The sequence below is a fragment of the Amblyraja radiata genome, chromosome 2 (genome assembly GCF_010909765.2).
Source record: "Amblyraja radiata isolate CabotCenter1 chromosome 2, sAmbRad1.1.pri, whole genome shotgun sequence".
NCBI lineage: Eukaryota > Metazoa > Chordata > Chondrichthyes > Rajiformes > Rajidae > Amblyraja > Amblyraja radiata.
In genome coordinates this window covers 127,533,145-127,549,162 of record NC_045957.1, presented here as the reverse complement: position 1 = coordinate 127,549,162, position 16,018 = coordinate 127,533,145, and the positions used below count along the sequence as shown (strand labels likewise).

The 16,018-nt window shown below is 44.2% G+C and overlaps 1 protein-coding gene across 1 annotated transcript in view; it reads right to left on the bottom strand.

Annotated features, from left to right (window-relative positions):
* Nucleotides 1-16,018, bottom strand: part of plxdc2 (plexin domain containing 2) — a 461,845-nt gene that overhangs the window by 92,646 nt on the left and 353,181 nt on the right. Inside the window, exons 8-9 of the mRNA XM_033015387.1 lie at nt 11,999-12,094; nt 9,103-9,184 (exon numbers count right to left, since the gene is read on the bottom strand). Coding sequence (XP_032871278.1) covers nt 9,103-9,184; nt 11,999-12,094 — 178 coding nt within the window. The remainder of the gene's footprint in view (nt 1-9,102; nt 9,185-11,998; nt 12,095-16,018) is intronic.

Sequence of the window (16,018 nt, the reverse complement as noted above, 5' to 3'; positions counted from 1 at the left end):
GATTATTGATTGTTGCCTGTTGAACCTGCATGCTTACTTTCAGTGACTGATGTACAAGCACACTCAGGTGTCATTGCATCTCCCCTTTTCCTAATCTGACACCATTCAGATAATAATCTGCCTTCCTGTTCTTGCCACCAAAGTGGATAACCTCGAATCTGTCCACATTATACTGCATCTGCCATGCATCTGCCCACTCACCTATGCATCCAAGTCACCCTGCAGCCTCATAGCATCCTACTTGCAGCTCAGTGACATCCAGTACAATGAAGGATGGTGCACATTGCAGCAGTCACAAAGAGCGCCATCAAAATTACAGTCTAAATACAATTGGAATAAACAGAATAATTTACTTGCCAAAAGCACTGACTCTTTAAGCATATGTGAAGGTTGAGTTGAAATCCAGTAGATGCCTCATTATCCCTTTGAAAGACAGGCGCTGATTAAAATATCTTATTTCCCACTGGATGGAGATAGCTAGTCTTTCATACGTTTTTGCAAAAGTTACTTATTATAGCAATAAGAGACAAGGGGCACAAATATTAAAATACACCTCACCAGTAATTCTGAAAAGGCAATTACAATGTTTTTACTTATCAAAGTAATGATACAACACATTTATTTCTTTGTGCTTATCATTATTTGTCACTTCTCCGCTTTTCAGCATAATGCTGCCCTGCTAAATTAAACAATATTTCCAGAAATAGCTATTCAGAAAATGCTAGATTAAGGTAGTCATCCTTGCTATAGTTATTTCACAATGGGGGAAAAAGATAGCCTTATTTTTGTTTCCCCTGCAACATGAAAGCACAACCTTATTTCCCCTTGATTGTAGCTGGGAAATTATGTGAGTTTAATCACACATCACATTACGTGCACAGCAGCTGCTTTCCCCAGGCAGTGCTCATCAGTTGCTGCCAGAAATGATCACATTTTCAGATCTTTGATCATTAACACTCTCTCAGTGGTGCAAGATCAACTGCCATTCCCACCAATCCCCGAATGGTCTTTCGCATCTGAAACCTAATTTCCTTATTATTTCATGGATTTCGTGCTTCTCGTCTGCACTCACTTGCTAACTTAGCATTTGCTGGTTGTTTTCTCTCAAGATTTCAATTTGTGGCACAGATGCACCAATTCCACTATGAACCTGTCCTATCTGATCAAACAAGCATTGCTAATTTGACCTGTTAACGGTGTCCTGGTCTTCAGATGAGCAGAACAGCCTCAGTTTTAACATGCTGCCTGCCTCCTGACCTCTTTCCACTTTTTCATAATCTCATACATCTTAATATTCATCTTCCTTTCAAGTAACTAACCATCTCTTTCATAATGCACAGGTTCTGCTTCAGAACTAGTTTCTGATATAAAGTTCCACACAGTGTGCAAAGTTGCTAAAATAAACCTCTTCGGGTCTTTTGGTACTGCTTTAACTCTACCGTAGTCCCAGTACAGGATGCATAAACTACACAGATATCGACTTTTCTGCACATTTGAATAGGCAGCTAATGCTCTGGATAGTCGGTGGGCTGCTTTTCCTGTGTTCAGTCACTTTCCGTGCCAAATGCCTAAGAACACTGAAGTTACATGGAGCCAGTTAAATCCAGGAAATGGAAGCATGACAATCTCAGAAATAATGATTTTGGGACTCATTTAAAGTGTGGCAAGAGAAACTACAATTGAGTTAGGTCCCTTAGTGGGGAGCAAGTCCTCTGAGAAACACTCATAAGGTTGTTCATAGAAATGGCACCACCAAATGTAAGATCCACTGAGTAGATTAGCTAATTTATTCAGGATCAAGAGGTAAATTAAGTCACCAAGTTCTGCAGCTGCACCATAGCTTGCATCATCGGGCTGCATCACATCTTGGTTTGAGAACAGCTCTGACCAAAGATGTAAGAAATTGAAGATTATTTTTTGCAGTTGTAGGTGTTTCCCAGTCCATCCCACAAATTAAACTCTCCACCATTGACTCTACATTTCACACAGCTTCGGGAGGGCAGCCAAGGACATTTTTCAACCCGGTCATTCACTCTTCTACCGAGCAGAAAATCCAAAGGCTTAAAAGCATGTACCGCCAGACTATGAATCTATGACTCAAAACCAGATTCTTTCTCACTTTTATCAGACTTCTGAATGTCCATAAGCCAGGATGTAGTCTCAATCCTCCAACCTACCTCATTGCAAACATTGGACTTTTTCTTTGGAACTGTAATACTACATTGCCGAAAACTAAACTTTGCATTCTGCTATTTTTCTCTTTGCTCTACCCATTGTACTTGTGTATGACCTTATTGTATTCATATTCTGTATTATCTGATTTAATTGGATGACACACAAAAAAACATTTTCACTGTACACGCGACAATAATAAACCAATACCAATATCCTTCTCCCTCCCTGGTACTTTGCTTGGCAGAAATGTAGAAACAAGGAACTGCAATTGCTGGTTTGCAAAAAAAAGACACAAAGTACTGGAGTAGCTCAGCAGGTTAGGCAACATCTCTGGAGAACATGGATAGGTAGACTGAAGATGGATCCTGGACCGAAACATTAGCTATCCATGTTCTCCAGAGATGCTGGCAACATCCTCATAAATCTACTCTGCACACTTCCCAGCTTAACCATATCCTTTTGCAGCAGGGCGACCAAAACCTGTGGTAAACAAAATATTCCAAATGCTGCCTCTTTAACTTGATTGATGATGAAGAGGTTTGTGGAGAATACTAATATTGGCCACACAGTTAAGAAGAAAAGCTTTTGACTACAAGGAAGACACAGGTTTTGATCAGTTGAGCAGAAAAGGGCAGATGGAATTGAATAGAGTGGGTGGACAGGAAGCGTGTGCGAGCCAGGCCCCTGGTGAAAGGGAAGAGAGTGAGTCAGATGCCATTCCATTCAGATTTCCAAACAATTGAACAGTGAATTATCAGAGGTACACAAAATTGCTGGGGAAACTCAGCGGGTGCAGCAGCATCTATGGAGCGAAGTGAATTATCAGAGCCTGAATATGTGTACAGATCTGGTTAGCAGTACAGAAGATGCAATTGCACTGGACACGGTACATATGGATTTTCTAGATTAGAAATTTGAGCTGCAAGGACAAAATTGGACAGATGATGAGGGGAGATTTAATTGAGGTTTACAAAATTATGATGAGCTTAGATTAATGAAATAGGAAAGACCTATTTAATTTATGAAGATGTCTAAAACCAGCAGACAATGGATGATTAAAGAGAAGATGAGGAAAATGTTTCCACCCAAGAAAGTCATAGACAAAAGACAATAGACAATAGACAATAGCTGCAGGAATAGGCCACTCGGCCCTTCGAGCCAGCACCGCCATTCAATGTGATCATGGCTGAACATCCCCAATCAGTACCCCATTCCTGCCTTCTCTCCATATCCCCTGCCTCCGCTATTTTTAAGAGCCCTATCTAGCTCTCTCTTGAAAGCATCCAGAGAACCTGCCTCCACCGCCCTCTGAGGCAGAGAATTCCACAGACTCACCACTCTCTGTGAGAAAAAGTGTTTCCTCGTCTCCGTTCAAAATGGCTCACTCCTTATTCTTAATCTGTGGCTCCTGGTTCTGGACTCCCCCAACATCGGGAACATGTTTCCTGCCTCTAGCGTGTCCATGCCCTTAACAATCTTATATGTTTCAATGAGATACCCTCTCATCCTTCTAAACTCCAGAGTGTACAAGCCCAGCTGCTCCATTCTCTCAGCATATGACAGTCCCACCATCCTGGGAATTAACCTTGTAAACCTACGCTGCACTCCGTCAATAGCAAGAATATCCTTCCTCAAATTAGGGAACCAAAACTGCACACAATACTCCAGGTGTGGTCTCACTAGGGCTCTGTACAACTTGTTATAAAGGCCAACATGCCATTCGCTTTCTTCACTGCTTGCCTGCCTCCACTCATAGAGTAATACAGCACAGGAATGGGCTCTTTGGTCCACCATGTCCATGCTGACTTTTTATTTCCATCTATACTAATCACATTAGGATCTTATCCTTCAATGCTGTCCATGCTATTCCAGGTGGTCGAGTTAATGCCCCTGTCCCACTTAGGAAACCTGACCGGAAACCTCTGGAGACTTTGTGCCCCAACCAAGGTTTCCGTGCGGTTCCCGGAGGTTTTTGTCAGTCACCCTACCTGCTTCCACTAACTGCAACCTCCGGCAACCACCTGCAACCTCCGGGAACCGCACGGAAACCTTGGGTGGGGTGTAAAGTCTCCAGAGGTTTCCGTTCAGGTTTCCTAAGTGGGACAGGGGCATTAGGAACACATTCTCTCCAATACAACAGTGTCAGAAACCCTCAACACATTTACAAAGTGCTTTCATGTGTAACCAAGGGTCTTTAACCTTCAGGCACATGGACAATGTAATAGGAGGGGTTATGCGTGGCAACTTTCTCTTGACTACTGCAGGCACAATGGACCAAATGTCCTCCTTTAATGTTGAACCTTTTCTATGATTCTACTGTAATGTATTGAACAAGCAGTTATTTTTGCTTATAAATGTAGTCACACTTTTAAATGGATACATATTGCAATTTGTTTGATTACCCATCACATTTGCCCAAGGCAACTGTTCATTCTGTTGTTGTTTTCTGAAGTCAGTGGAGAGCTTCCTCATCTCATTACCATTTTCAGTGATCAGACAAATCAACTAGAGGTCACGATGAATAGCACATCTTACCATCTCTACCCTGAGGATGTATTTGTTTGATCCATAAAGAGAACAATGTTAACAACTCATCTAGTCGTACATCCACCTATTTAAAAGGTGATTAATTGGTAGTCTTTTGTGTGGAGCATGCAATTTTGACAACATTTTGATTAACTTTAAAGACTGTGCCATAGAAAAAGGATCTAACGCACATCTAAAAACAAAAAAAAATACAATGTTAAAAATCTGAAATAAAAGCAATGACTGCTGGAAATATTTTGCATATCAAGCAATGTAAAAAATGTAAACATTTCCGTTTCTATTGCAGGTAAGATCTATGCCATAACATTTTGCACAAGAAACTATTTGCATCAGAAACAAGAACAGCTACATTTTCATTTGTATCTAGAAGTGAAAGCTATATAAAATTGTGAGAGGCATAGACAGAATAGGCAGTCAGAACCTTTCCCCCTGGATGGTAATGTCAAAGACTAGAGGGCATAGCTTTAAGGTTAAAGGTATCAAAGTATCAAAGGTATTTTATTGGTCACATTCACATACACCTAGGTGTAGTGAAGTGAAATGCTTCTTGCCATTTTGCAGCACATAAAGAAGGAATACAGACATAACATTAATAAGAGTTTTAAACATAAAGAACATCCCCCCACAATGGTTCCCATTATGAGGGAAGGCACAAAGTCCAGTCCCCAACCCCAGTTCACCCATAGTCGGGCCCATTGAGGCCTCCACAGTTGCCTCTACGGAGGCCCGATGTTCCTGGCCGTTCTCGCCGGGTGATGTTGCTCCGGCGTCGGGAGAGTCCTCTCAGCGGCTTGGGAACCCTGGAACGGCCGCTTCCGTACTGGAGGCCGTGGCTTCCAAAGCCAACAAGGCCGCGCCGGTTGGAGCTCCACAACTGGCGATCTCATCTAGAGATCCCAGGCTCCCGGTGTAAAGTCAGCGCCGCCACCCGCAGCTGGTCGCTCCACAGTCCCGCAGCTCCGTGATGTTTTCCTCAGGGATCTTCAGCTCACCGGAGCTCCAGCGCGGCGACCCGGGCAAGGCATCGCCCGCTCCGCTCCGCGATAGCACTCCAGCGCTGTGCCGCCGCCAAAGCCGAGGTTCTGGACGGTCCCCGACAGGAAACGCCGCTCCAGGCCCGCTGGTAGGCCGCGAGGACGGGTCGAAGCTGCAGCCCGGAGAAAAGCTGCCTCTCCGACCAGGTAGGGACCCTGAAAGGTAGTTTCCCCCCTTCCCCCCCCCCCCCACATAAAAAAGTCTAGACCTCCAAACAAAACATTTAACTAACTAAAATAAAAAATAAAAAGATGAAGAGACAGACAGCTGCTGGCTGGGCAGCCATGCACAGGACAGCGACAGTTAGAGGGGCAACGTTTGAGGTAGGTGTTAAAGTGGCATTTAAGAGGCTTTCAGATAGGCACATGGATATTCAGGGATCATTTATCATTTATCAGTTGATCATTTATTGTATTATTGTTTATTGGACATTCATTTGTTGTGCTGTTGAGTTTCATTGTCCTGTTGCTGGTGCATATGTCAATTAAACACTCTTTACTCTTGATTCCTCGTGTACAAAGCATTCAATGCAACAGTTACAGTGCATTCAGAAAGTATTCAGACCCCTTCACTTTTTCCACCTTTTGTTATGTTACAACCTTATTTTAAAATGGATTAAATTCTTTTTTTTTTATCATCAATCTACACATAATACCTCAGAATGAAGAAGTGAAAACAGGCGTTTAGAATTTTTTGCAAAGTAATTAAAAATAAATAACTGAAATATCACATTTACGTAAGTATTCAGACCCTTTGCTATGACACTCAAAATTAAGCTTTGGTTCATCCTGTTTCCATTGATTATCCTTGAGATGTTTCTACAACTTGATTGGAGTCCACCAGTGGTAAATTAAGTTGATTGGACATGATTTGGAAAGGCACACACCAGTCTATATAAGGTCCCACAGTTGACAGTGCATGTCAGAGCAAAAACCAAGCCATGAGGACAAAGAAATTGTTCATAGAACTCCGAGACAGGATTGTGTCAAGACACAGATCTGGGGAAGGGTTTAAAACTATTTCTGCAACATTGCAGGTCCCAAAGAGCACAGTGGCCTCCGTCATTCTTAAATGGAAGAACTTTGGAACCACCAAGACTCTTCATAGAGTTGGCCGCCCGGCCAAACTGAGCAATCGGGGGAGAAGGGCCTTGGTTAGGGAGATGACCAAGAACCCGATGGTCACTCTGACAGAGCACCAGAGTTCCTCTGTGGAGATGGGAGAACCTTCCAGAAGGACAACTATATCTGCAGCACTCCACCAATCAGGCCTTTATGGTAGAGTGGTCAGATGGAAGCCACTCCTCAGTAAAAGGCACATGACAGCCCGCTTGGAGTTTGCCAAAAGGCATGAGAAACAAGATTCTCTGGTCTGATGAAACCAAGATTGAACTCTTTGGCCTGAATGCCAAGCGTCACGTCTGGAGGAAACCAGGCACCGCTCATCACGTGGCCAATACCATACCTACGGTGAAGCATGTTGGTGGCAGCATCATGCTGTGGGGATGTTTTTCAGTGGCAGGAACTAGGAGACTAGTCAGGATCGAGGGAAAGATGAACGGAGCAAAGTGCAAAGGCATTGTTGATGAAAACCTGCTCCAGAGCGTTCTGGACCTCAGACTGGGGCTGAAGTTCACCTTCCAACAGGACAACGGCTGTAAGCACACAGCCAAGACAACGCAGGAGTGACTTCCTGACAAGTCTGTGAATGTCCTTGAGTGACCCAGCCAAAGCCCGGACTTGAACCCGATTGAACATCTCTGGAGGGACCTGAAAATAGCTGTGCAGCGATGCTCCCCATCAGAGCTTTAGAGGATCTGCAGAGAAGAATGGGAGAAATTACCCAAATACAGGTGTGCCAAGCTTGTAGCGTCATACCCAAGAAGACTTGAGGCTGTAATCGCTGCCAAAGGTGCCTCAACAAAGTACTGAATAAAGGGTCTGAATAAATGTGATATTTCAGTTATTTATTTTTAATTACTTTGCAAAAATTTCTAAACACCTGTTTTTGATTTTTTATTATGGGGTATTGTGTGTAGATTGATGATTAAAAAATTGAATCTAATCCATTTTGGAATAATGCTGTAATGTAACAAAATGTGGAAAAGGGGAAGGGGTATGTTTAAGATATAACTAGATTCACCCATATACCTTATACTCATTGAGAATAACTCCTGGTCCATAAATGCTTCAATTTGAAAATACCTATCCACTCATTCAAACTCCACTGTTCCCCTGCCATGAATTTTACACTTGTTCGTTCTTTGGTTGTTCCAATTCTGGTCCCATTACTTTCATATGAAGTGGTTTTAGACATTTCACAATGATAAAAGTCTGATATAAATGTAAGCGATTATTGTACAGTAAATGGGTAAAGTGGATCAGGAAACTAAAATCACTTAAATATATTAAAAAGGTAGAAGAGCATTACATGAAATCAACATTTCAAACGAGAGCTCTTGTTTGATTTAATAATAAGCAAACCAAGTTTCACTGCTGAACATTGGCAAACAGAAGGCAATGTATAATACTGATAAGAACAAAACTACAACCTAGTTAGAGTGATGAAAGGAAATCAAAACCTACGAATCACAATGGATGGCACGGTGGCACAGCGGAAGAGCTGCTGCCTTGCAGCGCCAGAGACCCGGGTTCGATCCCGACTACGGGTGCTGTCAGTACAGAGTTTGTACGTTCTCCCCGTGACGTGCGTGGGTTTACTCCGAGATCTTCGGTTTCCTCCCACACTCCAAAGACGTTCAGGTTTGTAGGCTAATTGGCTTGGTGTAAATGTAAAATTGTCCCCAGTGTGTGTGTGTAGGGTAGTGTTAATGTGCGGGGATTGCTGGTCGGTGTGGACTCGGTGTGCCGAAGTGCCTGTTTACGAGGACGTGCTAAGTGTTCGGCTGGCGACCGGAAGGTGGCCGGTTCGAATCCTGCTTGGAGTGCATACTGTCGTTGTGTCCTTGGGCAAGACATTTCACCCACCTTTGCCTGTGTGTGAATGTGTGTGAATGTGTGTGAGTGATTGGTGGTGGTCGGAGGGGCCGTAGGCGCAGATTGGCAGCCACGCTTCCGTCAGTCTGCCCCAGGGCAGCTGTGGCTACAGAAGTAGCTTACCACCACCGAGTGTGACTGAGGAGTGAATGAATAATGCGATGTAAAGCGCCTTGAGTATTAGAAAGGCGCTATATAAATCCCATCCATTATTATTATTATTATTACGCGTTGTATCTCTAAACTAAACGGAAAAAAAAAAGATTGTCCGTTCCTTCAATTTCAGCATTATTTAGTTGAAGGATTATAATTGCCTTGTTATAGTCTTCTCCAGGAACTGGAGTCTTACCGTTGCAACTTGTCACACCAGGTGCAGTTGAACCCAATCTCCGCATTAACACAGGCAAAGCAGTTTCTCATCTGGAGGCAAGCTGGAAATGAGAAAGATAACAAAGATATCAGGACAATTGCAGAATATTGTTTTTTTTAATTGAAAAAGACTGCTGAGCTCGAGCTTTTCCTTCAGCATTCATTTATAACATTTGAGAATGAGAAAGTCAAAAGTGGCATAATTTAAGCATGATTTAAGATTATATAAGATCATAGTTATGATGCTGCACTACAGACATTTGGCTTGTATTCCCCTGAATATATTCTTTGAAGGGAGATGTAAACATATATTTTAAATAATTATACATTTTCTTCTGATAGACGATAGGTTGCATCAAAACCCTTTGGGATGGAAATATAGATGAGGAAGTAAGGTATATTGAGCCCTATAATGGTGGAAAGGATGGTGGGGGTGTGTATCAAGGCTGTGATAACAATGACTGCTTTGTCCTTAAAGGGATGTAGTTCTAGAAAGGAGATGAGGAGGAATATCTTTAGTCAGAGGGTGGTGAATCTGTGGAATTCATTACCACAGACAGCTGTGGATGGATATCTTTAAGGCGGAGATTGATTCTTGAGTAGTAAGGGTGTCAGGGGTTATGAGGAGAAAGCACAAGAATGGAGTTGAGAGGGAAAGATAGATCAGCTATGATTGAATGGCGGAGTAGACTTGATGGGCCAAATGGCCTAATTTTGTTCCTGGAACATGTGAACATGTGATGGAGGTAGGGTTGTGGAGGGAATGATGGAGCAGTGTGATAGATATCGGTGAATAGCACAATATGAAGCTGTGCAGAGGTAGATAGTCATGAGGGTGAGTGATGGGGGGGCTGGGGTTTTGCCCTATGGGGTCAGGTGGTTAGGAGGGGTTGGTGCATTGCAAGATTGGGAGATGGGAGTTGTGGCCAGGATCTGAGGTGTGGCCAGGATATTGTGGTGCTGAAGAGATCTGCAAGGCACAAGGTGAAGGGAATCTTGATAGGGGATTTACTACAGCACTGCTCTGGGACGATGAGCTTGCGTGGGAGCACCTAATAGATGGTTACTCCCCCTGCTATATATACTATGTACACCCGTCCCCCAAACATCTATCCCAGGGCCCAATATACCCCACTACCTCACCCAGTTGCTCATTAGAAAATGCAGTCCTTCTCCTGCTACATTTTACAATGAACACAGCATGGAATAGGAAGACACAACAAACTGCAGATGCTGGTTTACCAAAAAGAAACACATAAAACCCACTTAAACTAGTTGTGAGCAAGGGTATTATGGTGGCACAGCATTTAAATTGCTGGACTCGTAATCCAGAGCTGGGACAAACACACAAACAGCCGAATTCAGTCCCACCGCAGCAGATACGGATTTTCAATCCAGATCATTAATCTTGTCAGTTTGTCAGCAGCGTGTCCATTTTTTTTCTACTTTTTTTGTTTTTTTAGTATGTTTTAAAGTATGTTTTTAATGTTCCTCTGTGTGTTTTGTGTGGAGGGTGGTGTGGGGAGGGTAAGGGGGAAACCGCTTTGGTCGCCTCCTCCACGGAGAGGCAACTTTTTCCAGGTCGCCTCCCCCGTGGCCTAACAGCGAGGATCGGCGCAGCCTTTCTCGGAGACGCGCCCGGGGCTTCAGCGGCGGGCACAGCGTGGACTCTCGGCGCGGAGCGGGCGAGCCCTCACTGGGGCTCGCCGGAGGGGAGCGCTCCGTTTCGCTGGCCCGCGGCAGCCTGAAGCCGCGGTCTGCAGAGCTCCAGCTGGCGCGGCGTCTGCAGCCTGGGATCCCTCGTGGGGGACCCGGGGGGAAGAAGAAGCTTCCATCGCCGGCCCGCGGCCAACTTCTACCGCGGGCGCGGTGGCGACTTACCATCAGGAGCGGGGTCCCTCGCCGGGGATCCCTGGAGAGGAGCTCTGACTGTCGGCCCTGCGGTCTGCGGTGCTTCTGGCTGCGGTGTGACCGTTAAATCTCGACCGCCGGCCTGCGGCCTACATCAGCCTGAAGCCGCGGTCTCAGGTGGGGAAGAGCCGATTCTGGACTTACCTGGACTTTTACCTTGTCCTTTTACCATCTGGACGCCTGCAGCGACGGCTGCGGAAGGTTGGGGTCCCGACCAGGGGGGAAATGGAGGAGGACTGGCCAAATATTGTGCCTTCCACCACAGTGATGAATGCTGTGGTGGATGTTTATGTTAAATATTTATTGCATATTGTGTGTTCTTTATCATTGTACCGCTGCTGGCAAATTCATTTCACTTGCACTTTATGTGCAATGTGACGAATAAAACCATATTGTATTGAATTTGAAATAACAACTACTCTTTCTAACACTGATCATAAAACCACGGTTTTGTTGTAAAAACACACCCAGCTTATCACTGACCTTCAGAAGAGAAAATCTGTCATCGTTCCCTGGATATCAGTTCCAGTGTAAGTGATTGGTTTATTGACTGGCAAACCAGTCAGCTGTCTCAATGGGCAACTGAGGATGGGCAATAAATACTGGCCTTGCAGGTGATGCCCAGATCCACAAAAAATGAATAAATAAAAAAAGCACAGCGACTGATTTGGGCATCCCGAGGTGAAAGTGGTGAAACTCCCTAGTTAATTCCAGCATGTGAATGCTCTGAAAGAGAAACTGAAGCAGTTCAAGAAGGCGGGCTGCCATTGCATCAGCGGATGTGGGATATGCAATATTTCTACCATAATGCACATTCCTATGGCTCTATCCCACGGGCAGGGAAAAGCCTGATTTGTTAATTACACTTCTGTGTTTTTTTGATCCTGTCATTTTTGAAATATGGACATCCCCACTGTGCAGTGAACCATATTTATGCAAACGTGAACTGATAAATTACTACTTACTAGCAAGCGGGATCATTTCAATCGCAGACATGTTCGTAACCTTTGACATCTGAAGTTCAACTCGGTGGTATTCGTAAATTGTTCTTCTGCGAACATCTGCAATAAAGGTCATTCTATTGAAAGGTTATACTTTTGAATTTGTTCTAGACATAGACATAGAAAATAGGTGCAGGAGGAGGCCATTCAGCCCTTCGTGCCAGCACCGCCATTCATTGTGATCATGGCTGATCGTCCCCTATCAATAACCCGTGCCTGCCTTCTCCCCATATCCCTTGACTCCACTAGCCCCTAGAGCTCTATCTAACTCTCTCTTAAATCCATCCAGTGATTTGGCCTCCACTGCCCTCTGTGGCAGGGAATTCCATAAATTCACAACTCTCTGGGTGAAAAAGTTTTTTCTCACCTCAGTCTTAAATGACCTCCCCTTTATTCTAAGACTGTGGCCTCTGGCTCTGGACTCGCCCAACATTGGGAACATTTTTCCTGCATCGAGCTTGTCCAGTCCTTTTATAATTTTATATGTTTCTATAAGATGTCCCCTCATCCTTCTAAACTCCAATGAATACAAGCCTAGTCTTTTCAATCTTTTCTCATATGACAGTCCCGCCATCCCAGGGATCAATCTGTTTAACTTGTTCTTAACAGTCATCCTTGCATCTTTTGCATTCAAGCTCCTAGTAGTTTAGGAATATTTTAAAGTTTTGCGTGGTATCCAGTAAACAATTAACAGAGGAATCAACCTACCCAGATGTCAATAACAAATAAAAAGGTAGCATTCATAAAAATGTCCACTGCAATACCTGCACCTTAAATAGTTCCAATGATCCTACCTCCACAAATCTCTACTGGAGTGAATTCCAGAGATTCACCATCCTCTGAGGGAAGACATTTCTATGTACCTCCATTTTAAATGACCAGATCCTTAACTTGAAACTACTTACCCTTGTCCAAAACTTTTCAACCGGTAAAAACATTTCATCACCTTCTGCCCTGTCATGCCCCTTTAGGATCTTATCCTGTTAGGATGTTTCTCCAAGATTTCCCCTTATACTTCTAAACTCCAAAGAATACAGACACAACCTGTTTAGCCTCGCTTGATAGAACAATTTCTCCAAGGCCATACTTGTCTAGAAATTCAGTTGAGTAGCACTGCCTATTCCAGTCCCATGTCTGTGAAATGTCGTCTGAAGAAGGGTCTCGACCCGAAATGTCACCCATTCCTTCTCTCCAGAGATGCTGCCTGTCCCGCAGAGTTTTTCCAGCATTTTTGTGTCTGCCTTTGATTTAAACCAGCACCTGCAGTTCTTTCCTACACACCATGTCCGTGAAAGTTGATAATTTTCATAAGAATCGCAATGACACCTTTTCAACTTTGAATAGTACCTCTCTGGCATTTCGTCTGAACCTTCCTGACCAGAACTGTGCCTGTTTGTTTGTTCAGTATTGTCTCATGTACCGAGATGCAGTGAAAAGCTTTTGTTTGCATGTTCCCGTGCAATGCTGTATTGTTCCATCTTCCATGAATGGGGCTAACATAAAGCTGAGATTCAGTAATAAAATGCGTACATCTCCACAGTTCTATACAGTCTGAAAGCATGTTTGGGCTCCATTGTGGAGCAGGAGGTAAGAGGCATCAGCATCCAGCCTCACATGTGATGCATACTTCCATGCTTGCAGCTAGCTGGTTCTTCCAGATGGATCTGACCTACTTAGAGCACTGTCAGAAAAGAATTAGGACAGGTTGATCCAGCACAGTTTTGTCACTGGTGATTTGCCAGCTAACCAGATTCCCTTAGTGCTGCTTGTTCTGCATGCAAGAGATTTAAAGGCAGTAAGAAACCTTTCAAATTACTTACTCACCAGCAGTCCCATGAATCCTTCACCATACTCCCCATGACACTGACACTGACCATCCCAACTCACTTGAGCTTTCCTCTACTAATGACCTTGTGTGAACAACCTCCATTGACGGGTCTGAAGAAGAGTCTCTGAAGATAGGTCCCGACCCGAAACATCACCTATCCTTATTCTCCAGAGATGCAGCCTGACCTGCTGAATTACTCCAGCACTTTATGTTTCTTTGTGTAAACTAACATCTACAGCTCCATATATTTACATCCTCCATTGAATGCTCCAAAACCCTCCAATGCTGATCACTACCAAAAGCCCACACACTCGCACACCTCCCACCAAAATCCCTCTGAGCATTGTAGGGAAAGTTCGGCAAATTTTTCTCAGGTTCAACAATCACCGGGCAATCGTGGGTTAAATGGGTTTGAAAATGACAGCAAACAATTTAGATCTCCGTCAGTTAAGTTGGTATTGGTTTATTATTCTCACATGTACCGTGATACACTGAAAAGGTTAGTTTGTGTGTTATCCAGTCAAATCATACTATATGTGAGTACAATCAAGCCATATGATCACGACCCAAAACAACATCTATTCCTTTCCTCTAGAGATGCCGTCTGACCCGCTGAGTTACTCCAGCTTTTTGTGTCCATCTTCGGTTTAAACCAGCATCTGTAGTTCCTTCCTATCCACAAGTACAACGGGCATGGCAAGAAGAAAACTACTGGAGAGCAGAATATAGTGTTACACCATTATAGTTTTACAGATGCGGAGAAAAAAACTGCAAAGTCTGCAACAAAGCAGTTTGGAAAATCGGAACTACACCCTAATCTATGGGAGGACCATTCAGCAGCCTGATAACAGTGGGGAATAGCTGTTCCTGAATCTGATTATTTTCAAGCTTTTGTTTCTTCTGCCTAAAAGGGAGAAAATGGTGAGACTGGGTTAAAAAGGTCCTGAATTATGTTGGTTGCTTTCCCAAGGCAGCGTGTAATATAGATAGAGTCAATGGTATGGGTCTGTGATAGACTGTGCTACATCGACAATTCTCCCCAATTTCTTGTGATCTTGGGCAGAGCTGTTACCAAAATCATGTATAAAATTATGAGAGGAATAGATCGGGTGGATCTGGGCAGTGTCTCTTGCCCAGAGTAGGTGAATCGAGGACCGGAGGACATAGGTTTAAGGTGAAGGGGAAAAGATTTAATAGGAATCTGAGGGGTAACTTTTTCACACAAAGGGTGGTGGGTGTATGGAACAAGCTGCCATAAGAGGTAGTTAAGGCTGGGACTATCCCAACGTTTAAGGAACAGTTAGACGGGTACATGGATAGGACAGATTTGGAAAGATATGGACCAAACGCAGGCAGGTAGGACTAGTGTAGCTGGGACATGTTGGCCGATGTGGGCAAGAGGGCCGAAGGGCCTATTTCCACACTGTATCACTCTATGACTTTAAAACAAGCGGTGATGCATCCTGATAGGATGTGTTCCACAGTGTATCTGCAGAAGTTGGGAAGGATCGTTAAGAGACATGCTTAACTCCCTTTGATCCGTTGGACCACACATTCCTTTACCACCCATCTGCTCCAATCATATTCCTCACCACCTAAAGCCCTGGCAATGATGGAGACCCAAACATCATACCCATCTCTCCCATATCTCATGTCTCTCTGGTGGAACTTTATCCAGTCGTAAAATGTCTTGCAGATTCTTCCCCCCCACCTGCCAACCATCACACCCACCTTCTTGAGCAATTTACCATGCCCGCTTACATGACACCCTCCTCTGATGTTCAGCCCAGACCCCCCCTCCCCCCCCACCGCTCTCCGGCAACCTGGTTGGCACACCTGGGTTCCAACTGCATCGGAAATCTGCTGTAATTGGCCTGGTGCAGGAAGAGGACATTCGGCCCTTCGAGCCAGCACTGCCATTCAATGTGATTATGGCTGATCATCCACAATCAGTACCCTGTTCCTGCCTTCTCCCCATACCCCCTGACTCTGCTATTTTTAAGAGCCCTATCTAGCTCTCTCTTGAAAGCATCTAGAGAACCTGGCTCCACAGCCCTCTGAGGCAGCGAATTCCACAGACTCACCACTCTCTATGAGAAAAAGTGTTTCCTCGTCTCCGTTCTAAATGGCTTACCCCTTATTCTTAAACTGTGGCC